This window comes from Macaca thibetana, chromosome 6 (genome assembly GCF_024542745.1).
Source record: "Macaca thibetana thibetana isolate TM-01 chromosome 6, ASM2454274v1, whole genome shotgun sequence".
In the NCBI taxonomy this organism is placed as follows: Eukaryota; Metazoa; Chordata; class Mammalia; order Primates; family Cercopithecidae; genus Macaca; species Macaca thibetana.
Window position 1 is genome coordinate 137,240,070 of NC_065583.1, and position 26,633 is coordinate 137,266,702.

A 26,633-nucleotide genomic window follows, 5' to 3' on the forward strand; every position below is an offset into this window, starting at 1 on the left:
GAGCGAGACTCTGTCTAAAAAACAAACAAACAAAATACATAAATAAAGTTATTTGTTCTCTTCTTCACTTTAGCAATTGATAGTGCAATCACAATGCTCCCACATCAGCTAAGATCTTACAATAAAAGAGAACCAGTGCTTTATTATCTTCTCCAAATATCTCTCTGTGTTATGTTTCTAATGAAAATTTTTTGCTGAGTGTGTTCCACATCAGAGTCACTCTTCTTGATTTTTAAAGTGTTTCTGTTGTCCATTTGTTTTGTCCTTTCTTTCGTACTATGTCTCTTTTTTCCCTTCTATCTTTTCTTCATCTCTCTCACATTAACTTTATTTTTCCTCTTTATTTTCTGAGTCATTGACTCCTTTATTTAGAAGTAAAGGATATTATGTGCCATATTTCTTCTAGAATCACTGGAAGAATGAATGGGCCTCTCTCAGTAGTTACCTTACATTAAGTTACGCTTTCTCAGTTATAAGGAAGGACAAAATGAACAATTATACTAACTAAATCATAATCTAAAAGAGTTAATTTAACTTTCATATGCTAAACTTTCAGGCAGTAGCTGAGGTTTGACTTAACAAATACTTATATATTATATCTTTATTATTTTATAACAGGCATGGCGATACAGTAATATAACTTGAAAGTGTGTGTTCGCATATCCAAATGAATATTGTTCTTTGAAGTATCACTTAGTGAAATTATACCCTCATTCCAAATATGTTGTCATTGTTCAGAACATTTTCAGAAACATTTTGGAATTATGAATTCTTGTCCCCTAGTCAGAGAATAGTTTAGGGGTCACAATCAAAAGTCACTTTGAAGCCATGATGTGATAAAACTGAATTGAAAAATGAAGTAGGGCTATAAGTACTGAGACTAATTTTCTTTTATGATTCATGAGGTGTCTATGAAACAAATCTCAAAGAAGAGGATCAAAACTCTATTGCAAAATTGTTGAAATTACTGTAGCCTACTATAATAATAGCATTTAAGAAAAAGATTCATTTGGCTATATATGATACATTTGTTTTTCTCTCTATACAGCCATACCTACTAAAGTATTAATGAAAATGTAATTACATAAATAAAACAAAGTAGAACAAGTTAACACATTTGGAATTCTTATACATGCTTTTTGATACATAGGTAATATATTATATTTATTTATTCGTTTAACAACTATTGGATGCTGACCATGAGTCAAGCATTGACAAGATGCAACAGATACAAGTCCAAGAGCAGATGTTCTTTTTAAAGAAATTCATACCATGAATATATAAGCTTATCATATTTAGGAAATCCAACAGCTAAAATTAAAATATACATTTCCCAGAAGATAAATAGGATTTAGTGAAATGTTATGATGCAATTATACTGTTTTTCAAAGAAATGACTCTGGAAATTTAGTAAAATATTTGTTTTATGGTCAGTGTATGACTGAAAAAAATAAACATTTTGGTAGGTATTTATCAAATCTAGCAATTTATAATTCTGAGTATTATATCCATCAATGTGATGAAGCGTCCAAATTAGTTATAAAATCCTATTCTAAATAAACTTCTTCAAAAATGATAAATTTTGAACTTCTGAAGTCCATTTATTTTTTTAAATTCTGTCAGTTTCTGCACAATAATCAAAATGTAAAATGTAAAACATAAAAATGTTCATTGTAACAAATTACATTTCTTAAACTTTTCTATAAAAACTCTTCAAGGAATGAATAGAATCTTCTCATTAGTTAGGGTGGTTTAGTATTTTCAGTAGGGTGAACCCTCTTTTTGTAGATGTCATGTTTATAGCAGGTAGTATTCATGAACAGGCAACCGACTGTCTGTGAGTCCACCTAGAAGGATCTGTGGTATAAATTTAAAAGGTTTTATTATACAATATTTAGGGTAGATTTTTAATGTTGAATGCAACTAAATATGAATATTAATGAATATACTCATTGGTGATGAAATAAAAGCTGCAGAATATACATTTTTACAAGTAACATTTCCCATTTAGATAATTTATAAGCAACAAAGTGCAAAAAATTAGACCTTTTATTGCTTCCATAACATTTTAGCATTTGTTTTTAATGCCTCCTGGAGAAGATACTAAGTGAAAAGGGGAAAAAATGGCAAGGGAAAGGGGGTTCATATGATTGACATTTGCTTTGCATTATTTTCATTGTTTTTTTATTAAGATAGTTACATAGCACCCCTTTCCTAAAATTCAGTATAACAGAATATAGACATCATAAGCACGTGTCATTAGTTCGTGAGACAATTTGCTATTTAATCCTTTTTTCAAATTGACATTGTTAATGTGTACCAACTAGTTCTCTGATAGACCCCATTTTGTTGGCAGTGTAAACATTATAATAAAATAAAAGAATTTTTATTTATTTTATATGCTTTAGAGACTAATAAACCATTTGTTTAATAGATTTGCTTAAAGTAGCAAGAAAAATTATATTAACTTAGTTCTCTGAATCACTAGGTCAAGCAGGTTATAATACTGATCTGCATGTTTTGTGTATTTTTCGTTTTGATTATAGCTTTAATATTAAGCAAAGGAAGATATTTCATCCAGTTATGCACGTTCTTTGATAGATTCTTAAGTTATGTATGATTAAAGCAGCTTTAATATTTCAAAATGATTAAGAGTTGAAAAAAATGCTTGTTACCACACTATCATTGTAATTGTATTACTCAGTCCTCTGTAAAACAAGAATTCAGGACTAAGTGAAACTGTTAGTGAAAACACTTGGATGACTTTATTGGAATAATTACATCTATATAACAAAGTTGAGCTTACTATGTTTGACATTGTTTTTCTCCAAAGCATGAATATTAGTTTTAAATCCATATATCAAGATAAGCACTAAAACCTAACAATCTGTTTATCACTGGTTCCACTTCAACCTTACTTTATTTGTGAATCTTGATACAATAAAAGAAATAGTACTTTTTCCCCTAGACAAAATAGGTCCTTGAAAATAGTATTTGTACAATCTAGTTATTCTTATAAGCAGTCAAATTCTAAAAAGAGAATAAACAGAATTTTCAGGGTATCAAGCCAAGTGTACCAGGTGGACTCACTATATGTATTTCTATTTCTTCCTATTATAGCCAATAATAAAATGAGAGTAAGTGAAGATAAATAAAAATGAAGGGTTAATTTCAGGGTAGCAATGTAGTAGTTTTTTATGCAGTTTGTAAGCAAATGACATAGGCATCACCATGAAGCTGACTTGATAAAATGAAGACCACTTATAGAAGACAGTGATTTTCAAACCCACTCCTCAGATCCAAACAACTAAGGCTCTAGCCACCACCGACTTTAAACAGAGCAGTTCCACTTGTTAAAAAATCTACCTAATATATGAGGATCATGCTTAAGAATTCGTTTTTAAACCTCTGACCTAACAAAACAAAAGCTATTTACCTGATCCATTTTTAGTGACTTGAATGAAATCATCCTCATTCTCATCACAGCTTTCGCAGTTCGATTGTTGGACTGTTTCTGACAGGCTTTCAGCTTGATTGACATCTTTCTGCTTACTGAAGCTTTGAAGTGCAACAAGACGATGATGTATTGCTGCATACAAATATGCTGTATCTTTGGCACTGGCCTGCGTGAGGAACATTACATTGTTAAGACAATCATTAATGTTAGCTACATTTTACAGATTTTTAATCTTTCACTACTAATAAGGAAGGAATTACATGGCATAAATCTACAAATTGGTACATAGGTGCTAACAACCCTAAAAATTAAGCAGTAAAAAGACAATCTTGAACTAAATTGCGTCCTAAAATGTATACTTTTATAAGCAATCCCAGTGTATACATTTTAAATTGAGAGAGTGAAATTTTGTTATATAAAATTTCTATTTGAATTTAAATTAGTTAAGACCATCCCTCCTTCACTATTTTCACTGTAGAAAATTGTAGGCTTGCAGAGAAAAAAGACTTCCATTTCCTGTCCATCACTTTGCTTGGACATTCCTCCAAACTACATAGCTTTGTGGATATGCTGAGCTCATTAGAGCAGTCTATGGTATTGTACCATAAATACATCAGAAGTTCTTGCTTTTCAATATTTTTCTACACTATTTTAATGGTTGTTATTCATATGAAAATATAAAAATGGTAACAATAAAGTTGGTATAACTTTTACTGTTAAAATATTCTTTTTTTCAATTCCTTCAGTAAAACTGTGGGTTCATTATTAATTTCGTTTATATTAGCAAAATATAGGCAGCACAGGTACTAAATATAGCTTGTTTTCCTCTTCCCTTTATGAATGAGGAAATTATGGCTCAGAAGGGTAAAATGACTTGTCTGAGTTGCTAGTCAGCAAATTGGCTGAAAGTTGAAACCCAGGTTTTATCATTCACATTAGTGGGATTAATGGAATAAATTATGGTCCATAATAGAATAGAATTCTTTCACCTACTAAAACAATTTTTGAAGAATAAACTAATGTCATGAAGACACTCACTAACATCGATAAGTAAAATGTGTATTTCACAATCATATTAGCTTTTTAATCTCAGCAGCTTTTCTAAAGTATACTATTGTTACCATCATTTTGCAGATGAATAAAATCAGTTTAAAGAAGGCTAAGTAGCTTTCCCAAAGATTATACAGTATGTACACTATGCTACATATATGTATGTGTGTATATACTTACACCCAGTTCCATGTATATACTAAAATATAAGACCAAAATGTTAATAGTGACCATCTCTGAGGATGGAATCTAGTCATGATTAACAGGCTCAGTCTCTGGCATGCTACTTTACCCACCTAAAACCAAGGGGGAATCTGGCCCAGAAGACTGGCAAGAGTATTAATACCTTAAATGGTAAATGCGGTTTGTACATCATCTTACCTGAACGTTTTAATACTCAATATCACTTACACCTAACAGTACACTTACTGGTAACTAATAAATTTGGATTTTCATCACGGGCACCTGCAAGCTTTTTTTCCATATTACTACATGGAAACCAATTTATTTGTATTGTCACCTTCTGCCTGAACTTGGGTAATCAGTCTTCAGTTGGTCCATGGGGAAATCTAGTTTTTTTGGGGGGGAGGTTGTGGTTTTGTTTTGTTTTTTTAAGGCTTTATTCTTGCCAGCTCTCTTGGGTCTGGATCTTGTATTTGAGGTCAAGTATTCCTCTGCCAGAAACAGCTAAAGCTGTGCTCCCATCCTGTTACCTTGGAGATTTACTCATGTCCAGAATTGGAATTTGCTGTTGGACTGGTTGTTTTAACTTGCTAGCTCTGTATTTTTCCATTTCCCACTGGTTCTTTTCCAGTGACCTAAAGCCTTTTTTCAATCTCAGCTTGCAGGATAAGCATTAGGCTTCAAAGTCTGCTAACGTCTTCCTGGGAACCATTCCTGACAATAGTCACTTTGGTAACACAGTAAGATTGTTCACAAAATTTCAGTAGTAAAGTAAAGGGTAGAGATTTGATGGCATGTATCACACAAATGTCTTGGAATGAGTACCAATTGATTACATAGACTTTGGTGTTAATTTCTGAATTTCACATAAAATTTATGTCTTATACTACAAACAGACATAATGAATGGCTGTTTTTGCCAATGGTACATATTATTACAACAAATGAAAAAACAAATTAGTAATTGCAGACATCTATTAATGTAGTAGGATAATCCTCTCTCACTGAAATTTCTCACTTACCTGAATTAAAAATACTTTGATGCTATAGTCTTCTAAATCAGTAGCTGTTATTCGTACATTTTTGTGGTTTGCTCTTTGAATCTTCATTTGGGCCCAGAGTTTGCTATTGAGGATCAGCCTTAAACTGCCTTGATTGCGCATAACTAAAATAGGAAGTTGACTACATCAGGCCACAGAACAGTTGACACAGAGGAATTTACCATTTTCAAAAGCAAAATAAATCTTGTAGTTGTTTGTCAGACTGTAGATTCAATACTAACTTGTGATTTGACTAAATTATAACTTGGTTTTCAAATTGTACTTTCTTATGTTGGGAGAACTTTTTTATCTTAAGTGCTGAAATTACACTTTTCTACTGTAATATTTAAAAGTGGTTAAAATTTTAGAACTCTTTTTAAGAACTGATAGTCTGAAGAATATTCGTCTGCGAATTGTTTACAATGAAGAAAACCAAAACAAAAACCTTAAGTGTCCAAAAAAATGGAATTAGTTAAATAAATTATGGTGTAGTCATTCAAGAGAATATTATGAACCCATTAAGAATACTGCAAGAAGATATTTATTGATGTGGAAAAATCATGGTGTAATATGTAAAAGAAAAAAATAGGCTACAAAGCAAAATAAACACCATGAATCAGAACTTTTACAATCTATGTATACGTTTATATATACAGAAAACAAGGGTCAGAAAAATATATTCTGTTAACAGATGTTATCTTAGGGAGATAGGCCTTTAAGTGATTTTTAAAAAAATTTTTTCAATCCATGCTTTCCAGTTTTTACAATGAATGGATATTACCTGCATAATAAAAAGAAAGCTGCTTTGGGGGTTTGTTTTTTGTTTTTTATTTTTGTTTGGGGATTTTTTTTTTCCTTTGGCAGGCAGTAGAATCAAACCAGAGTAGTAAATAACTTGCAACTGCCTTGGTACTATTACTTGGTTGGGTGATTTAGAAATCTGCGTGCCTGTTACAGAACTGAAGACACTGTTTCTATCCTTTTAGTCTGAATTATATCTCTTACCCATTTCTTGAGCTTGATATCCAAAACTCAACGAATAACCTTATTCTTGGATCCAATGTCTACCTGTGGTCTCCTCCAAAGTCTTGACCTCTCAAAATTGACCAATAAATCCATTCATCCTGCCCAGATCTCTCCCTGTGCTGTCTTTCAGTTTGGACCTCTGAACAATGCCCATTGTGTCATTTTGAATGATAGCTCTCTTGTATTTTTAGGTTTGACTGGCTCCAACTTCTGAACATCACTGTGCCTGCAGGATTCAATAACTGCACACCTTGGAAACTAATCTCTTTCCTTAGAGACTAATCCTTCATCCTGACCCCCATCCCATGTCTGGGATGCCCAGGACAAATTATGGGGCAAGTATTTTCTTTTAGAAAAGCTTTTCACTTTACAAAATAATTTGCATCATATTATTTCAAATAATAATAACATTACTATTTAGGTGTGTGCTGGGCTCTGATATAGGTGCTTTACATGCTTTATCTCATTGAATTCTCTCAGTAAGTCATGAACTACAGTTATTCCCATTTTAAACTGATATAAGTACAGTAGAGAAAGAGATTAAAAACCTTGTCAAGGTCACTAGTTAGTCACTGCTGGAGCCCATGCAGTCTAACAGGAGAGCCTACTTGAAATGGGAAGCTCCTATAGAAATATTTTCAACAGTCTGATTGTTTTGGTGTATTTTATAGCACATCTCCAGAAAATGATATGTGCCTATATTATTATAGGTACACATGAGAAATCCTGAGAAATCGTCGCTTGCTTTACAAAAGGATTCCTTACTTAGTCTTGACTGTAATGTTCCACAGTCACTGCTTGCTGTATCATTCAGTCTCAACGTTCCTCTGCCCCTTTCAATCCAGGACTGTGTTGTTTTGTTGAATATGAAAAGCTTGCAGTTGATCTAAATAACAATTTTTTAAATGTCAAATATATAGAAAATTTTTTCAAAGTAAGTTACTTCCTATGTTATGATACATTTATATGTGTCTGATCTTTTACCAAAATAATCTTCGTTAGTGATTTGTAAACCAGCTTTTAACATATATTTAATGTTTAGAAACATATAACTTTTGGATAGTTCAAACATCAAAAAGTAAAAAGACATACAAAGTGAAAAGAGGCCCCAGCTTTTATTTCCCATCTACCAATTTACACCCCTGCAACAAGTAACCACTGGTGTAAATATTTTGTTTATCCTTCCAGAGATATTTGTACATATATACATGCCAATACATATAAATGTTCCCCCTCTTTTTTTCTGTCAGTGGTAGAATGCCATACCTACTTTCTGATTTTTTAAAACTATATATACATCAACTTTTATATTAATTATTTGAGCTATATAATGTTATTTGAAGGTAAAGGAATCATTGAACCATTTGCATGCTTCGAAATTTTCAAAGACGGCATGATAATGTGGAGAAGTATGATGTAATGCCACAGGTTACCCCACTACAATCATTACTACTGTGTACAAGAATCACCTAAACAGCCTGTTAAAAATACAGCATGTCAGAGCCTCACTCCTAACAATTACTTCAATAAGAGTGGAATTAATCTAATTCAAGGGTTATGCTCTGAGACACAGTTAAAATAAAAGTGTCTGTAGATCATACAGGAAGTGGAGAGGAATGGAGAGAGTTTAGAGAAAAGCAGATAGAGAAAGGCAAAGGGAAATTTCTGCCTTGTTGGAAAAAGGTAAAGTTGTAGTAATTACATTTCATGTGCTTGTGCTGATGGTGATACTACTCAGCATTAAAATCCTGTGATACTGTAGTGTATATCTGTGAAATTCTTGAATTACATGAAATTCTAAACTTTTTTAAAGGAAGCTAAATTTATGAAATTCTAAACTTTTTTAGGAGGAAAACAAAATTCTTATTGGACTGAAATCAAGGTATCAACATTGTTAAACCTGTGTAAGTAGAATTATTTAATCACAATAATAGCACTAATTATAAAAGCAAATATTAAAGCAGGATACTTGGCTATTGTATTTCTAAGGGACTAATGTGAATAGTTGTAAAACTAACAACCCATTTTCCTGCAAAGTACACATACAAACATAAGAAGAAAATAAGTTACTGGTGTAATTTTTGAGAGCGTCCAACATTTTTATTTAAGTAACTTAGTCTCCATGAAAACTATACTTCTGTCTGTATTTTTAAAGATGTCTCTTCTCATGTTAACTTTATTCCAAGTATGTAAATGCTGCCAAAAAGAGTAAAACACGATATACAGACCTTTAACACATTATGTTCTGATTCCTCCCCTGTTATAACATCAATTTTCTCCAGCAAGCATTTTCGTGATGGTTGGGAAGAGAATGCAGCAGCTGATTCAGTTAGGGAAGTATTTTTAATAGAGTCTGTTCCTAAGAGAAAATGCGGGAAAAACACTGAAAAGTCCCCATTTTCTCTACTGTGAAAGTTCTTTATTGCCCCTATGACCACATATATCTACTTGGCTTTTTCTAATAGTAAGTGAGATTCCAAAATTTCAAACTGCTTGAGTTCGTGTAAAATCTCCTTATCGATTCCCACATAGCATTAACTCAAAAAATTATTAAAGCTGGTATATCAGATAATCATATTTATATGCTTTAATCTTTACCAAAATATTTGAAACACTGAATTACTGTTTTTTAAATCTTATATTAAATATTAATTTTACTTATATTAAATATTAATGTTAATAAATAACATAAAAAACAAGACAAACTAGGTGAATCTAATGTTTTACAAATGAAAGAATTCTTACTTGAACTTAAAAAGTTGACAGGAAATTTCGGAGTGGATTTGAATGGTTTTTCCTTGGTGTATGAATCATTTTCAAGTTGAGGCTGGGTGAGTTTTTGAGTACTCTGAGTGGGGAAAAAGATGCATTATTAATTTTATTTAATAAAAGTTTTAATTTTATCCCTATATGTTTGCAGTAAGACACTTTCATTTTTCTGTTTCAACACAGCAAATAAGCCCAGCTGGTATGTTTTTTATTTTGGACTTTCTGTGTGCTGAACAGAGAATTCATCTCCATTGTTAGAAAGCCTGAGTTCTAATCCTCAGAAAATATAATCTAGTTACCACCAGCCTACTTCAGGTGGGATCTAGTCCCAGAGGCAATGGGAAAGGTCTAAAGGTACAAAAGAAGGTAACAGATGTTCCACACTCTGACTAGACTAAACTGATGCCCAGGAGGTACAAAAAAAAGAAAGAAAATGTGCCTTTGAACACAGGAGTTAAAAGTATAATTCAATTTAATATTACTTTTAATTAATTTACCTTTAGAAATTTAAAGTGACAGCTCTGTATATAGTAACAGAAACATATACCAAAGTATTTCAGTGTCCCCAGAAATTTACTCTTGCTATCCACTTTATGGAAGAAAACAAAAAAGTTATCCAGAGACCCCCACAAGATGTCTCAGAGAACATCTTTGTAGAAAGAATCCTAACTTTTCCTCCCAGACAATTTTTGCCAACAGTCGCTTTTAAGGCTACTTGGGGCTCTGTATGTCTGTTGTAATCAAGGCCTGCACAAAAAAGACTAATTGACATGACATTTGCGATAATGTGTAGCCCTCTGCAAAACACAGAGAATTAGAACAATGATACTTAAGAATTTATGCTTATATTTTTTCCCTTATGAACTGAAAATTATTTCACATTACTTAACTAGACATCAAGATATTCCCTTAAAATTGGTAGAGATGGGTATAATTATTTCCATTTTAAGAAAATAGAAACTGAGGCACAGAAAGTTTAAATGACTCACTTTAAAAACACATAGTTAGCCAATAAGCCAAGAGTGCATCCTGGCCCCCAAATCGCAAGGCCAAAAATTTACAGGATTAGAGACAAACACAAATTATCTCTATAATTCCTGTTATCCTTAAGATATTACCAACTTAAAGAGATAGAGAGTTCAGGTTCCTTTATAAACCAAATTTAAAATGCCCATAGGAAATGTGCACAAGTGCCTTCTCAAACCAAACCTGTAGTCCTGACTATAGTTTATTTGTATAGGTATCTCTCTGTCTGCTCTTATTAGATGATAAGCACCTTTAGGATACAGTGTCTCCTTTAGCTTGCATAACCACTTACTCAGGTGGTTTTCAAACCTGCCTGTACATTAGAATCGCTTGACAGCTGGCCTCACCCACAGGCATTCTGAGCTAATTGGTCTGATGAGACCAAAGGTAAGAAATCCTTAAAAGGATGATTCTAACAGGCAGCCAAATTTGAGATCAATGCTTTATATACCATCAGAACTCAGTACATGTTTGGTAAATTGAGTGGAATGTAAAGTTGATCCTGTGAGGTTTGAAAAGCGTTGTCTGACATTTTACAGATGCTGTGGCTAATCTGGTGTCAAACTTAGAAATAAATGATATGGAATAAATGTGCCTAAATATACTGCCTGTAAATTCACCATGGAGGCTAGTCCGTTTTGGTTCACATCCAAAGGCATAGGTCACAGGTCTAGGATTGGTGAGTTGACCTTCATTTTGGGAATGACAGAAGGGTTCCTAAAATAAACTAAGCCTTTAAAATAACTAATATATGAAAGCCCTAAAAATTTTGGAATGAGTTTGGGCGTGGTGGCTCACGCCTATAATTCCAGCACTTTGGGAGGCTGAGGCGGGTGGATCGCTTGAGCTCAGGAATTCAAGGCCAGCCTGGGCAACATGGTGAAACCTCATCTCTACCAAAAATACAAAAAGTTAGCCAGGTGTGGTGGTGCGTGCCTGTGGTCCCAGCTACTCGGTAGGCTGAGGTGGGGGGATCCCTTGAGCCAGGGAGACAGAGGTTGCAGTGAGCCAAGATCATGCCCCTGCATGATCTGCATGTCAGCCTGGGTGACAGAGCAAGACCCCATCTAAAAAAAAAAAAAAAAAAAGAATTGGAATGAACTGGCTTAACGAGTTGGTTCTTTTATTAATCTAAATCCGTACATGAGTTTTAAAATCTCTGCAGCTTCTTTGGGATTCTTCATGTAACTGGTATTCCTGAGACAAGCTAGGCATGTTCAAGCTATCTCAGCCACTTTCCTGACTTGAGTGAAAGCTGGAAAAGGTATGAAGATGTGATTGACCAGATAAAACCATAGGCATGGTTTCCCACAGCTTTCACTTTTCTGTACAATTTTCCACTGTAGATTACACTGTCTTAGAGATCAGAGTTCTGTGGGGACCAGAGAAGCAGTTACCTCATTGCAAGAGGATGCTGAGCATTAAATAAGGATGATGGTAATAACAGTGAGGGGTTTTCACTAGGCAAGTAGATTCTCCTAGGCAAGTAAAGCACTATGAATTTTCTCTGAAAGCTAGGGAAAGAAAAGTTATAATAATGCTTTTTGATGTAAGAGCTTGAAAGTAGGGTTGTGGTTAACTAATAAGAACAAACTGGTAGCCGGGCGCGGTGGCTCACGCCTATAATCCCAGCACTTTGGGAGGCTGAGGCGAGCAGATCACGAGGTCAGGAGATTGAGACCATCCTGGCTAAGATGGTGAAACCCCATCTCTACTAAAAATACAAAAAATATATATAATATATATATTAGCCGGGTGTGGTGGCACACATCTGTATTCCCAATTACTCGGAAGGCCGAGGCAGGAGAATCGCTTGAACCCAGGAGGCGGAGGTTGCAGTTAGCAGAGATCGTACCACTGCACGTCAGCCTGGGTGACACAGTGAGACCCTGTCTCAAAAAAAAAAAAAAAAAAAAAATGGCAAATAATTTTAAATGCATCTTGTTGTAAAATGATGCAAACTATTAAAATATCATTACCAATTGAGCTTATCTAACGATTGCAGATAATTCTGGGATTTCCTTGGGTACTTTTGGCTTAACACAAGTCAAAGAACTATTTAATATTTCACATCAGTAATAATGTTATAATTATACAGTTCCCTTCCTCTGTGGGTTTCTATTATTTTAACAACTAGGACATGCTTCCCAGGAGAATCTTTCCAGTTAAAGAAAGAAAATGTGCCGTTGAACTCAGGAGTTAAAAAGTATTATTCAATTTAATATTACTTTTAATTAATTTACCTTTAGAAATTTAAAGTGACAGCTCTGTATATAGTAATAGAAACATATACCAAAATCTTACCAAAACTCTTTCTACCATGTTTTCTCCAAAAACAAAATTGGAACTGCAGTTTTTAAAAGAACATTTATCTTCATTTGGTTGACATCTAAGAAAAAGAAATAAGCATTTACTATTTTAAATACATGGATAAAGCCATTTTAAACCTTGAAATAATCAGATAATTTAATAGATTTATGTAAATCAAATTTACTGCTCATTTTTGTTAGTTTGAATTTAATGAGAAATGAAAGAAAAATTCAAATAGTGGCATCCAGAAGTGATTGTCAAGATAGTTTCCAGCTATTACAGCACTGACAGAGACCAGTCCTGACTGCCTCATGGCCATCACTGCACTGGCTGTGTGGTCAGCCAGGAGGGCTGCCCAACCCTTTTTGCTTTTCCAACACACCCTGTCTAATACCTAATTTGCACTCTTCCCTTCCCCAAGTGGCTGATGCCTTTAGCAACCAGAGATCTCCAGGGCAAAAGCAAAACCCTATCTGTTATAATTGAGTGTGCATTGGCTTAAATTTTTTTGCCTCCCAGAAACTTTTTTTTTAATGTTAAAAGTGTTTTTCCTGATGAGAAACTTGAAGACAGGAAGCCCTCTCTTTGTAGACAGATGTGCTCAGGGTTCGTCATTGCATCCCCAATGTGCACAGAAGGCACCTGCTACCGCACCTGGACAGAGCCCAGTCATGTGAGTCAGTTTATATCCACAGCTAGTTTTAATCTCTCAGATCAAACATTTATTCATCACTAGTAATACTAATACATACTAATAAATATGGCAGATTTATACTGCTTTCCTTGTTGTTTGTATAACCCATGCCAATAAAAAATGAATAATGCCAAAATAAAAGAAAAAAACGCCGGAGAGAGAGGAAGAGAGCCTAATCTACTAACCAGATAATTTATGCCCAACCAAATAAAAGTTTAGCCATACATTTTCAAAAAGTTCTCACCCAAGTCAATGAAACAATGAAGACAATCCAGTATTAATATGATAATATTTAAGTATCAGAAATTTTTAAAAAACATTTTAAACTTGTGTTCCTATAAAATCTCCTTTCAAATGGGAATCTTGGCAGTTTATCCATACAAGGTCAGAAAATTATTTTCCATGATTGGTTATAATAATAAAAGAATGCAAGAATGAAAGGACAACCCTTCTGTTTTCTCATTATTAACTTACCCTACTGATGTTGCACCTAAAAAGTGCTGGTTAGTAGACAGCTGGACTGAAATTCTGGCACTTGATAAATTTTCACTTGACAAATAGGAATTTCCCTCAGAAATCTGAAAGTAAAGAAATACATCAAAAAGTTTATAAAGACTACCTTACTATAGGACCATCAGACAAGGAAACAATAGTTATAGTTAAACATATTGAAAACTTACTATGTTTAAGTACTGCCCTAAGCATTTTATGTACTATCTCATTTACTCCTTACAACTCTATACACTTTGTACTTCTATTATCCACATTTTACAGGTGAGTAAACTGACACAAAGAACTTAAATAACTTGTCCAGGTCACTTACATACAATGGAGATCTGTCTAATACCAGAATATCATAATATTCAGAAATCCCACTATGTTTTGTTATTTTTGCCATTTTAGTCAAATTGGGTTAATTCTCATTTCTGGATTAGTAAAGCTCACTTTCAGGACTATGTAATCCTTGGTAACACCCAAAAATGTCACCATCCTAGTCACCCAGTGTAAGAGAAAACCCCACTCATCTCTTTATCTTGAAATTTTCAACTGGTAACTTACTCAGTTACTTTGCCCTATGTACATATGTGTATGCACAATACCTGAATTAATATATAAATGTAAGAGTGAGGAAATTTAGAATTGGAAGGAACCCTATAAATTATCTGGTCTAGTATTTACAATGTATTGTGGACACCTTCCTTCCTCGACCAGGGATTTGCAAAGATGTTTCAGGTCGTTCATATCTTTTAAAGCCAGATAGGATACGTTTCCACTTAAATTTTTATTTCAATCAATAAAATTAATTTTGAATACTTTTTCTTTTTTAACAAGAATTTGAGAACTGACAAATATGTATCAAGAGAGCATGTGCCATGGTTAGCAAAGATCAAAGTACATGCTCATGACCTAGTCACTCAGATGATGTAGCTCTCAGTCGAAATGGTAGCTTTCACTTCTATGTTGGTTAAAATAGTTATTTAGGCATATATTGTTTAATCTATACATATTAAGTAACCATTGATTAATGATAGGATGAAAATAATTTATCTGATTTTGATATACAAGTTAATAAGAAATATAAAGATAATGGTTCTACAAAATCCACCTAGAGAGTTTTCACCAAATCTTAAATTACATTCATTTGGTCAAAATTCTTACATAGGATCTTATATACAGTGTGTCTCTGGATCTTCAAAGATCACTAAATGGAAAATTTAATGATGGGCATTAAATTTTCTGTTTAATGATGGGCATATACAGTAAGGATTTTCAATAACTGGAAATAAGGTTTATTTACTAGACCTTATAATTTTCTCAAAAATAAATATAAACAATAGCTTGAAATTTTCTCTTATGCTTGGATCATTTAGGAAAAAAAAATGGAAGAAATATATTAATAAATTTTATTTTAAAAATATGCAATGCAGTGTTTACAAAAATCCTGCCAAGAAAGAAATATTGATGTACTTTTGATGTCATAGCGTGTAATTAAAATCTTGCTGTGTATTTATAGTGCATGCCATTTTAAAATCAAATGCAATATAACTTTTTAGAAATTAGTCAACACATTATACTTCCTATTACATAATTTAAAACAAGTTAAACACCATGCATCACTCTTTTTTTTCTTTTCTTTTTTGAGACAGTCTGGCTCTGTCACCCAAACTGGTACCATCTCGGTTCACTGCAACCTCTGCCTCCCGGGCTCAAGCTAGGACTACAAGCACATGCCACCATGCCCAGCTAATTTTTATATTTCTTGTAAAGACAGTGCTTTACTATGTTGCCCAGCCTTATCTGGAACATTTTAGCTCAAGAGATCCACTCATCTCGGTCTCCCGAAGTGCTAGGATTAAAAGCATGAGCCACCATGCCCGGCCATATGACTTCTTAAATAAAAGTGAGGAATTATGTAACTTGGTGATAATTATTACATTATATTTAAATGAAAACAGTAATATACTTATCTAAAATTGAAGACATATTTTACTTAAAAATTATATAGCATGCATAAATGATGAAATGATTTTTTAAGTTCATAATGGATCTCTTCAAATCATATCTTACAAAGTAAAGGGTTTAGAAATATAAAAATATTGGTAAATGCTGACCAAGTTCAAGTCCCTTACTTTGCTGATAAAAAAAGATGTTGAATGGGTGCTTTGTTTAGATAAACAAAGATAGTGGCAGAGGCAAGATTAGTACCAAGCTGGTATTTTTTTACACTTGAATGTTTCTGTCCTTATGTTCACTAAGGGAAAACAAAACAAAGCGAAACTATGTGACCAATCCTCAGTAGTTCAGCTGGAAACAAATGGCTAAGATGGAATAACTGTCAAATTCCAACCTGCCTATCTTGAGTCCTATTCCTCCTGTGTCTGCTTCTGCTGGAAGACAGGGGTAGCATTACAGCAATTGAATATATCCCCAAACCCGTATCTGCATGGCTTGTGTAAGTTACTATCTCTTTAGAAAGGCCTACAAAGAGTGATTCAGACACTACATAGTAGGAAGTTAGAATTCTTATCTGTCTCTGGAGGCTTCCCAGACCCTTCCAATTACACTGTATAGGGAGTTCTCTGCTCCTGTTATACTGGAATATGGCTCTGAAGTGAGCCCCTGGTATGACCTAAACTGGCAAAGATACACTATGATGTTGACCAGTTGACGATGTAGAGAAAATCCATGTCTCTTTTTTGACTACTGACTATGGCCCCTGGCTACCTCATTGCTGTCCCCATTCTCACATAGGGTCATTGCTGTGGCACAAGACCCCCAGATTTCTACTGCCCAGTACTCAGCTTTATAACTTTAGAGAGACCATAGATTTGTGAGACTACAACTCTCCAATGTAAGAGTACAACTTTAAAAAGGTTACCAAGGGCCTTATGCTATCTAGCCCAGCAACAAAACAAAGCTCAGGCAACTCCTATTTCTGGATATGGAGGCCCCAAACAACCTACAAAAGGAAGGATGAAGGGTTGAGGTCAGTGCTGTTATCCTGGGCTTTCTCACCTTATTATTTGTTTTTTCTTTAATCTTGCAGGATTCCAGTGCCTTGTGTCCAAATGTTTTTCTTACTTTTGCACAACTTTGAGCTTGAGGTAGCTGCAAAATAGCAGGTCTAATAACATGCTTAGAATGTTTCACAGGACCTTAAAAGAATAGAATTAAAAGATAAATATATTTTTAGTGCAATATTCCTTTACTCCCTATTTTTAACTAATATAATTCTTATTTTCTAAAGTCATGTTTAAATGAGGGACTAGTGTTAATTAATCAAAGTCAAAATAAGCATTGAGTTCCCCAGCACTCACACCTTGCCTAGCTTTTGCCCAATAACTATTCATTTTGATCGTGAAATCTGGCTTACTTGCATTATTTCTTCATGTTTTGTCACTCTGACCTAACTCCATGCCCCCAACACACGCACATATAGGGAGATGAAAATATAGGTGGTAAAATATACAATTTCTGAGGTTCTTGAAATAGAAGCTACATACCTTGTTCAGCACTCTTTATATCAACATTACTTTGCACAAGAGTCGATATCATAAAAATATTGTTTTTCCTCACTGTAAGAAAAAATATTAAAAAATTTTTAAATACAGAAGAGTGTCAGATTCTACACTATTTGGGGCTTAACAACCCCGTTCTGAACTCACCAGCAGATGTCGCAATTGGCACTAACAGAGTACTAGGTAGTGCTCTCTGGAGCACTGGCTCTGCTAAAAATGGGATTGCCGGCCAGACCCGGTGGCTCACACCTGTAATCCTAGCGCTTTGGGAGGCCAAGGCGGGTGGATCACCTGAGGTCAGGAGTTTGAGACCAGCCTGGCCAACATGGCAAAACCCAGTCTCTACTAAAAATACAAAAAAAATTAGCCAGGCATGGTGGCAAGTGCCTGTAATCCCAGCTACTCGTGAGGCTGAGGAAAGAGAATCACTGGAAACCAGAAGGTGGAGGTTGCAGTGAGCGGAAATCGTACTCCAGCCTGCGTGATGGGAGCGAGACTCCATCTCAAAGGAAAAAAATGGTGGGGGGTGGATTGCCAGATGCGTCCCGCTACATAGTTCTGTTTACTTTCAGAAATCTAAGTGAAAATTAAGTGACTAGAGAAAAGGCAGCCTTTTTTAGATCTTTAAATAGTGTACTGTCAGAAATTCTACAGACTATAAAATCTGAATTGGTAATGAGCCCTTCAGCATTAATATATAGCTATTATAGAATATTATAAAACTGTTACCAAAGTTTGCCCACACTCCCTTTTTAATGAGTATACCTGAAAAAAGAAGTAAAGATGACAAATGTGCTAGGTTATTTTCCTACAAGCATGTTGGTGGGGTAAGACTGTGGTGATGGCTCCAAGTATAGAATTTCTATACATTTCAAAGGGATCTCCTCGATTGCAAATTGCAGAAACAGCAACCTTTGGCATTTAATTAATGAAGATGAGAAAAGAATAATTGCTTCTTCAAAGTATTCTTTAAGGTGTTATAACATAAATGTTGGGGTAGAATCCCTTCTTTACTTCAGAGTTCAATTTAATGTTTTTTATTATATTTTATTACTGAACATCAACAAAAAATGAGCCATATTTTTCTCCTGCTGAACACCACTAACATTCTGCACAAGATAAAACAGAGTGATGCTTTCCTTTTGTGTGTGTCCAGTAAAAAATGAATTAAAGCAGGTGCGTAGATAACTTAAAGCCATTCCTTTGTTTTATGTGTAAATACAATAAAACAGAATACCTTTGCCTCTGGGATTAGGATCTCTATTTCTCTCTCTCTTTTTTTTTTTTTTTCTTTGAGATAGAGTCTCCGTCTGTCATCCAGGCTGGAGTGCAGTGGTGTGACCTTGGCTCACTGCAACCTCTGCCTCCTGGGTTCAAGCAATTCTCTTGCCTCAACCCCCCAAGTAGCTGGAACTACAGGCATGCAACACCATGCCCGGCTAATTTTTGTATTTTTAGTAGAGACCAGGTTTCGCCATTTTTGCCAGGCTGGTTTCGAACTCCTGGCCTGCAGCAATCTGCCTGCCTTGGCCTGTCAAAGTGCTCATATTATAGGCATGAGCCACCACACCCGGCCAGGATCTCTATTTATCTTAATGTCTGAGCTTGTCAGTCAGGTTAGAAGGGTTAGAGACACTAAAAAGTGTCTCTTCTGCACCTGAAAGGTACATGACTGTTACTCAGTCATGCCTGCAGTTATTATTAAGAATATAGATTTATTCATTGAAAAACTCTGTAGTTCAGGCCGGGCGTGGGTGACTCAGGCCTGTAATCCCAGCACTTTGGGAGCCGAGGTAGGTGGATCACGAGGTCAAGAAATCAAAACCATCCTGGCCAAAATGGTGAAACCCCATCTCTACTAAAAATACAAAAATTAGCTGGGCATGGTGACGTGCGCCTGTAGTCCCAGCTACTCAGGAGGCTGAGGTAGGAGAATTGCTTGAACCCGGGAGGCGGAGGTTGCAGTGAGCCGAGACCGTGCCCTTGCACTCCAGCCTGGGTGACAGAGCCAGACTCTGTCTCAAAAAAAAAAGAAAAAGGAAAAAAGAAAAAACTCTGTAGTTCCTGGGTAGAGGGGGATCAATTCAAGTGAAGTGAATAGTTTGTACTTTTTCTTTCTTAGTGGCAAACTTAACTTGGAAAAGGCAATTGATTGTTTAATAGAAATGAAAACATGAGAATAGAGATCATTTTAATGTGGAGAAAATGCCATTTCAAATATTTTATTATGATAAAATAGTTTTACTAAGCAAAACATTATAAATTTCAAGTAAAGAGGAGTAATGTTTTAATTAGTGGAAATTTTAGTGGATTTATATGCTAAACTTAAAATATGAATTTAAAGCATAATTGCATGTTTTAAATACTACACATTATAAACTATGTAGATGGACAATAAGAAGTAAAATAATGCAAATTGTTTTTACTTTTATAGGGCTGCCTTAAATAAAATAATGCTGTTGTAAATGTGAAATCGTAAAAAAAATTAAGTTCAAACTTTCTACCCAAGGTAAAAACATGTACTCAGAATTTGTGAAGTTAGAATTCATAAGGTATTCTTCGATGCATACTTTGCTAAGGCCTCTATTTGATCTATTTCTAAGGTGTCAGCATTTTATGATAGTAGCTAAGAAAGAAAAGTCATCATTAATAAGAATGATTTTGAAAAGTCAGAGTGTCAGGCTTGAAGTTCTAGAAACTCTTTATTACCTGACCCAGAATGGGGGAAGGTTGGGAGGTTAGTGACGGATGAAGATCTCATTTGTTTCTGAGACAAGGTTGACACTAAAAGCAGATTGCAAACTAAAGTCACTTAGAAAGTGGGTTTTTTGTTTTGTTTTCATTTGGAGTTTTGCTGTTTTGGAAAAATTTCTGTATCACTAATTTAGAAAAGTCTTTATTTTTATTAATGTAAATAAGGAGTACATCTGATGAGGATGATAAATTAATTTCCATTCAATTCCATTCAACAGTAAATATTTATTTTATGGTCCCCATATGTAAGACACTGTCAACCATGAAGATGACCTCAAGGAACTCACAGTGGAGGAGAAATATATACATAGATGCTGTATTACGAGGCGGAAGACATGGAGCTCATTATAAAAGGAATCACTGGAGTGCTTTCAGCATAGAAGAGAAGCAAACTAAGTTACTGATTTACTCGGAACACAGTGTATGATAAAATTATTTTCAAAGGGTAGGCATCCATTTATTTAAATAGATGGTTGCTTTCTTTTTTCTTTTTTTTTTTTTTAGAGGGAGTCTCATGCTGTCAACCCACCTGGAGTGTTGTGGCGCAATCTCGGCTCACTGCAACCTCCACCTCCCAGGTTCAAGAGATTGTCCTGCCTCAACTTCCCAAGTAGCTGGGACTACAGGCACCTGCCACCATGCCCAGCTAATTTTTTTTTTTTTTTTGTATTTTTAGTAGAGACAGGGTTTCACTGTGTTGGCCAGGCTGGTCTCAAACTCCTGACCTCGTGATCTGCCCACCTCGGCCTTCAAAAGTGCTGGGATTGCACATGTGAGCCACCGCACCCAGCCAATGGTTACTTTAAAAATGGCCTTTTCCCCTACTTACAAAGCTAATACGTGCTCAATGCAGAAACTCTGGAAACATAGCAAAATACAAAGGCATGGGGGATGGGGAGGAGACCAAATCACCTGCAAGTCCTCTACTTAAGATAACCACTGCTATCATTGTGGCTTATGTCCTTTTGGTATTTTTTCCAATGCTGATAAATGGAATGTTTAAATAGTGACTCACTCTACCATTATATAGCTTGTTGTTTTCACATAACAATATATTATAAACACTATTCAGTTGATAAGCTTTTAACATTACTCTTTTGAAAAGTTTCTCAGTAATTTTGCATTCAGAATAAACATAACAGTGAATAGTCAACAGTCAAGGCTATACATACCTCCCTGGGACTGAGAATCTGTAATATGAAAAGTAAAAGATGAAGACCGTACACGCTTTCTTGAAAAACCATTACATTCTGCAAGAAAAGCAATGGGAAGGCTAAAATTACTTGCAATAACAAAGTATCCTCAACTCATGGTAGGGTAGGATAAATAGAATTTTCTTTTGTCTACACAGATCATCATTTGATAACACATTAACCCTTAAATTATTTTAAATATTGGGGTTAATAGGTTGCTGATTGATTATAAACCTATAGGCATATCATGCTAGTATGAAACAATTAGAAATGACTGGTGTCAGCAATAATTTGTATATGCATTTTGAGGTCTACAGAGAATGTTTTTGATAGGCTGAGGGGCAGGGAGTGGAGCACAGTGAATTTTAGTCACTAACATCAGTGTTCTCAGGGACCTATATATCATATTTCAAAACAAAAGTGAATCTACTGGCATATTTAAAAAAAGAAAAAACAGGCCAGGCGCGGTGGCTCAAGCCTGTAATCCCAGCACTTTGGGAGGCCGAGACGGGCGGATCACGAGGTCAGGAGGTTGAGACCGTCCTGGCTAACACGGTGAAACCCCGTCTCTACTAAAAAATACAAAAAACTAGCCGGGCGAGGTGGCGGGCGCCTGTAGTCCCAGCTACTCAGGAGGCTGAGGCAGGAGAATGGTGTAAACCCAGCATTTGCAGTGAGCTGAAATCCGGCCACTGCACTCCAGCCCGGGTGACAGAGCGAGACTCTGTCTCAAAAAAAAAAAAAAAGAAAAAACATTAACTTTCACAGAGTCTGTGCCACATGCCAAAATACTTGTGTCTGCTAATTTTGTTTGTATGAAGATTGATTTTGGAATACAGGATGAAAATCATTACCTGGTTCTGCTACTTCATACAGGGTGTCTTCTGCAGGTCTCTGAAAGGAAACAAAACCACTGAGGAGAGCTGAGTATTTGCCTTTGTATTATGTTGGTGCAAAAGTTACTGCAGTTTTGGCAATTAAAAGTAATGGCAAAAATCGCAATTAGTTTTGCACCAACCTAGTACATCAGATTTCCACCCTGCCACTTTACAGAATTCTCAGAAACCAGGGCTAATTAGCCTGGCCAGGACAAAGCAGTTCACCTTCATTTGTTAGGCACATAGTCAAGAAAAACCAAAAGTCTAGTCCAGTAGTTTTATAGTTCAATGACTGCAGATTCACTTGTGAAAGTTCGTTTAAAAATGTAGATTTTGAGGCACCTATTCTCAAGATTCTGAAGTGGTTGTTCTTGGGTGGGGCCCAGGAATGTTTTTTAAACAAGGGCTTGAAGGTTGAGTGTTTCTTACATTTAGTGTTTTTGTGGGTAGTAGGTTAAATTACCTGCATGGATAAGAATGAATACCAAGAAATAAGGTAAAGTGAGAATCTAGTGGGGCTTTTTGTTTGTTTAGAGATGAGGTCTTGTTCTGTCACCCAGGCTTCAGTGCCAGCAGTGCAATCATAGCTCACTGCAACCTCTAACTCCTATGCTCAAGCTATCCTCTAGTCTCAGGCTCCCAAGTAGCTAGGACTTACTACAGGCACATGTCACCATGCCTGACTAATTTCTTTTTATTTTTTTTGTAGAGATGGAGTATTGCTTTATTGATCAGGCTGACCTCAAACCACAGGCTTCAAACAGTCCTCCCACTGTGACCTAGCAGTGTGCAGGGATAACAGGCGCAAGCCATCACGCCCAGCAACTAATCTTACTGTTGGTCTTTCAAAACGGATGATTTTAGTATGATGCCAAAAAAACAGGCAGAGTTCAAAAGGTCCCTTTAAAATCAAATATCGTAGTTTAGAATTTATTTTTTTACCTGATTTTAGGCTAGGTCAGTGGTGAGGACTCATATGAGGAGCTATAGCCCTCCTAATCTCTTTCAGCTCCTCCCGTTTTCAAGTTACTCCAAATAAAGATATTACTATAATGAAACAGTATGTTATCCATAGCTCCAAGACAAGGTCTCTGGCTTCACATTCCAGCCAAACTGATGTTTGTAAATCCTGACTATATCAATAATCTGGAGGCACTACTCTGCTGGTAAAGAACAGCATAAACCTAAGCAGCAGTGATATCTTTCAGGATAACTAGCTTCCTGAAATATAATTATCCTTGTCAAAGTAAAATTAAACAAAGAAATAGACAATCTTACCTTAAAAGTATGTTCTCCCTTTTCAAAAACAAATATTGGTTGAGCAATGACAGATTTTTCTGTGAAAAAAAAAAAACAGGCAATAAAAGCATGCTCTGACATTTCTTACACCATCTAAAACTATTTGAAGACTTTTTTTTGTTTTTTGTTTTCTCTGCATTTGGTTAAAAGCCAAGCTACTTTATGTGGATACTATAAATTGCACATTTATAAATAATTTAACAGTTAATTACAGAAATAAATACTTGGGGGAAATGATAGCAGTATCTTTCCATAAATAGGTAATCCCATTAAAAGAACATGCTTTAAGTGTTTAAGGAAAGCAAAATATAATTATGTACCTTTAGAATCTCATCAGGGCATGGTGATTAACACCATTACTTTAAGAATAAAAAGTTTCAATGAGTGAAAAATCTAATCTAGGAGTAGTACTTCCACTTAGGTTAGATGTGGAGGTATAAATGATATACATGCATTGCATTACAACCTTAAAATATCCAGAAATAATTCATATTTCCTTCACTAGAGTAGTCATATACCAAACTTTATTTTTGATATTTAGATAAAAAATTAGTCTTACACAGTGTTATAAAGTAGGTAAAGTTTGTTTTCAACCTTGCCAGCCTTATTAATATTTTGTATTTTCTTATTTTAGATAAGACAATAGAGAGAAATTCATTCTAGGGTATGCATAAGTGTTAACACCTTTAAATATGAATGCTTCAGAATTCTTAAGAAATATTATGTGGCAGTTAAGAGCCTGGGCTCTGGAGTTAGTTTGGATAAGCATGTGTTCAAATATAAGTTCCATCACTAATTGACTAAATACTTTGGGAAACAATGTATCTTTACCTTAGTTTCTCATCTGAAAAAAAAAAATCGAGATTATAGCAGTACTTACCTCATAGAGTTTATGTGAAGATTAAATGAGACTTTTAGATTTAAATTTTAACAAAACCAAACAAAAAAAGCCTTAAAGAAAGGATATCTGGCATTCCACCAATCCCCATTCTAAAACTCATAGCTATCATTGCTAAGTGATGACAACACATTCTGGATGAGACCAAGTAAGACCTCAGAACTTTTCTCATTATAGCAGCCATTAGCAGTGTATTGTCTTGGCATGCACTGAGGTAATTTGCTATCCCTGAGCTGAATAAATAAAGCTCTAGCTGACAAATTTCAAGAAACTGCTAGACATATACAGCATTTAAATGCCAGAAAGGGATTCCCCATTTCATCACAATCTTTTAAGAGTGTCATAAAGTCTGCAAACACCCTTTGTGAATCTCCTAGAGCCATGTGAACTTGGATACCTCTTCCCAGTCCAGTGAAATAAAACTGTTTAGTGGGTGTTTTTTGTTTTTTTTGTTTTGTTTTGTTTTGTTTTTTGGTGTGTGTGTGTGAGATGGAGTCTTGCTCTTGTTGCCCAGGCTGAAGTGTAATGGCTAATGGCACAATCTTGGCTCACTACAACCTCCACTTCCTAGATTGAAGCGATTCTCCTGCCTCAGCCTCCTGAGTAGCTGGGATTACAGGCATGTGTCACTACACCTAGCTAATTTTTTGTATTTTTAGTAGAGATGAGGTTTCACCATGTTGGCCACACTGGTCTCGACCTCCTGACCTCAGGTGATCCACCCGCCTCAGCCTCCCAAAGTGCTGGGATTACAGGCGTGAGCCACCGCGCCCGGCCTTGTTTAGTTTTTTTATGCAAGCACTTACCATGCTGTCTTCACTTGGAGCCAAGTGATTCCCAGCAGAAAATCTTCACTAATACTTTGGCATTGCCATTCATATGAAACTATAACTCAATTCTTTGTTGTTTTTCAAAATGAGCTCCTTTTCCAGAAATTACATTAGATTTAAGCAGTGAGATTTGCAGAGATTTTGAAAAGAAATACTTTTTGTGAATGTGTAGTGGAGTATTTACGAATTAGAATAATAAATGGGGCTCTTCCAAACTGGGCTTAGGACAATCATCCCTAAACAGCATGACTTGACCTGAGCCTACACAAATAATATATTGACTTTCCCTCTGTCAAAACATACAGCTAAAAACGTGCAAAAGTGATCTTCAATGGCAGCATTAAAGAGGAAGTCACAAAGCGTGCTTGCAGCTTGGTGGGCATATGGCGAAGTAAAAAGGCCACCTTTATCCATTAATTCAACACATATTTATTGAGCATCTTTTTTATGCAAGCACTGTGCTGGAAGCTAGGGACACATGGTCTAACTGAAGGTGCATTAGTGGCAGCACAATCACCTTCCCTTCTTGACACTGCCCAGAACTTGGTTAGCAAAGAGATAACCTTCATACTTCTTCCCCCTAGGTTCTCTCCTCTTCTCCCAAACAATTCTCTTAGCTCCAAAGACTGAGTCAAAAGTAAGCATTTGTCAAGCCATTGGGTCTACAGCAGATTTGTTTACCTGACCCAGCAGGAGAATCTGAAAATAAAAACAGGGTCCTTAAAATTATATATTTAAAATGTAGCCTTTTTTCCTTTCTACTATAGTCATTAATCCTTTTATTCAACAAATATGTATTGAGAAATGACTATGTACAAGACATTTTGCATGGTATTGTGGATGTTAAATTAAGTTTAGCCTAAAGCTACCGCCTTATAAATTCTGCCTAAAGATTTCTTTGTTCGTAGTGAACTGGATGTGTAAACAGACTGGAACTTACTCCTCTACCAATCGCTGAGTTTCGGCCAATCACAGGAGGCCAACTCTTCAAATAAAGCAAAGCAAAAACCAGCTGTAACCAATCCAGCTGTTTCTGTATCTCACTTCCATTTTCTGCAGGTCACTTTCCTTTTTCTGTTTCCTTTTTCTGACCACATGGCAGCACTGGAGTCTCTCTTAACCCATTATGGTTTGGGGGCTGCCTGATTCGCAAATTGTTCTTTGCTCAATTAAACTCTAATAAATTTAATTTGTCTAAACTTTTTCCT

At 35.3% G+C, this 26,633-nt stretch overlaps 1 protein-coding gene across 4 annotated transcripts in view; it reads right to left on the reverse strand.

Annotated features, from left to right (window-relative positions):
- Positions 1 to 1,151: 1,151 nt before the first annotated feature.
- Positions 1,152 to 26,633, reverse strand: part of RANBP3L (RAN binding protein 3 like) — a 50,817-nt gene continuing 25,335 nt past the window's right edge. Inside the window, exons 2-15 of one of the 4 annotated variants that reach the window (XM_050794521.1) lie at positions 23,677 to 23,735; positions 22,375 to 22,414; positions 21,500 to 21,577; positions 20,283 to 20,357; positions 17,559 to 17,630; positions 17,071 to 17,210; positions 14,029 to 14,132; positions 12,855 to 12,939; positions 9,501 to 9,603; positions 8,984 to 9,114; positions 7,521 to 7,641; positions 5,712 to 5,854; positions 3,437 to 3,623; positions 1,152 to 1,857 (exon numbers count right to left, since the gene is read on the reverse strand). In XM_050794521.1, coding sequence (XP_050650478.1) covers positions 1,814 to 1,857; positions 3,437 to 3,623; positions 5,712 to 5,854; positions 7,521 to 7,641; positions 8,984 to 9,114; positions 9,501 to 9,603; positions 12,855 to 12,939; positions 14,029 to 14,132; positions 17,071 to 17,210; positions 17,559 to 17,630; positions 20,283 to 20,357; positions 21,500 to 21,577; positions 22,375 to 22,414; positions 23,677 to 23,735 — 1,382 coding nt within the window. In that variant the 3' untranslated portion in view covers positions 1,152 to 1,813. Of the gene's footprint in view, positions 1,858 to 3,436; positions 3,624 to 5,711; positions 5,855 to 7,520; positions 7,642 to 8,983; positions 9,115 to 9,500; positions 9,604 to 12,854; positions 12,940 to 14,028; positions 14,133 to 17,070; positions 17,211 to 17,558; positions 17,631 to 20,282; positions 20,358 to 21,499; positions 21,578 to 22,374; positions 22,415 to 23,676; positions 23,779 to 26,633 lie in introns of those variants that run through there. The other 3 variants (XM_050794520.1, XM_050794518.1, XM_050794519.1) reach the window with 3 other exon arrangements.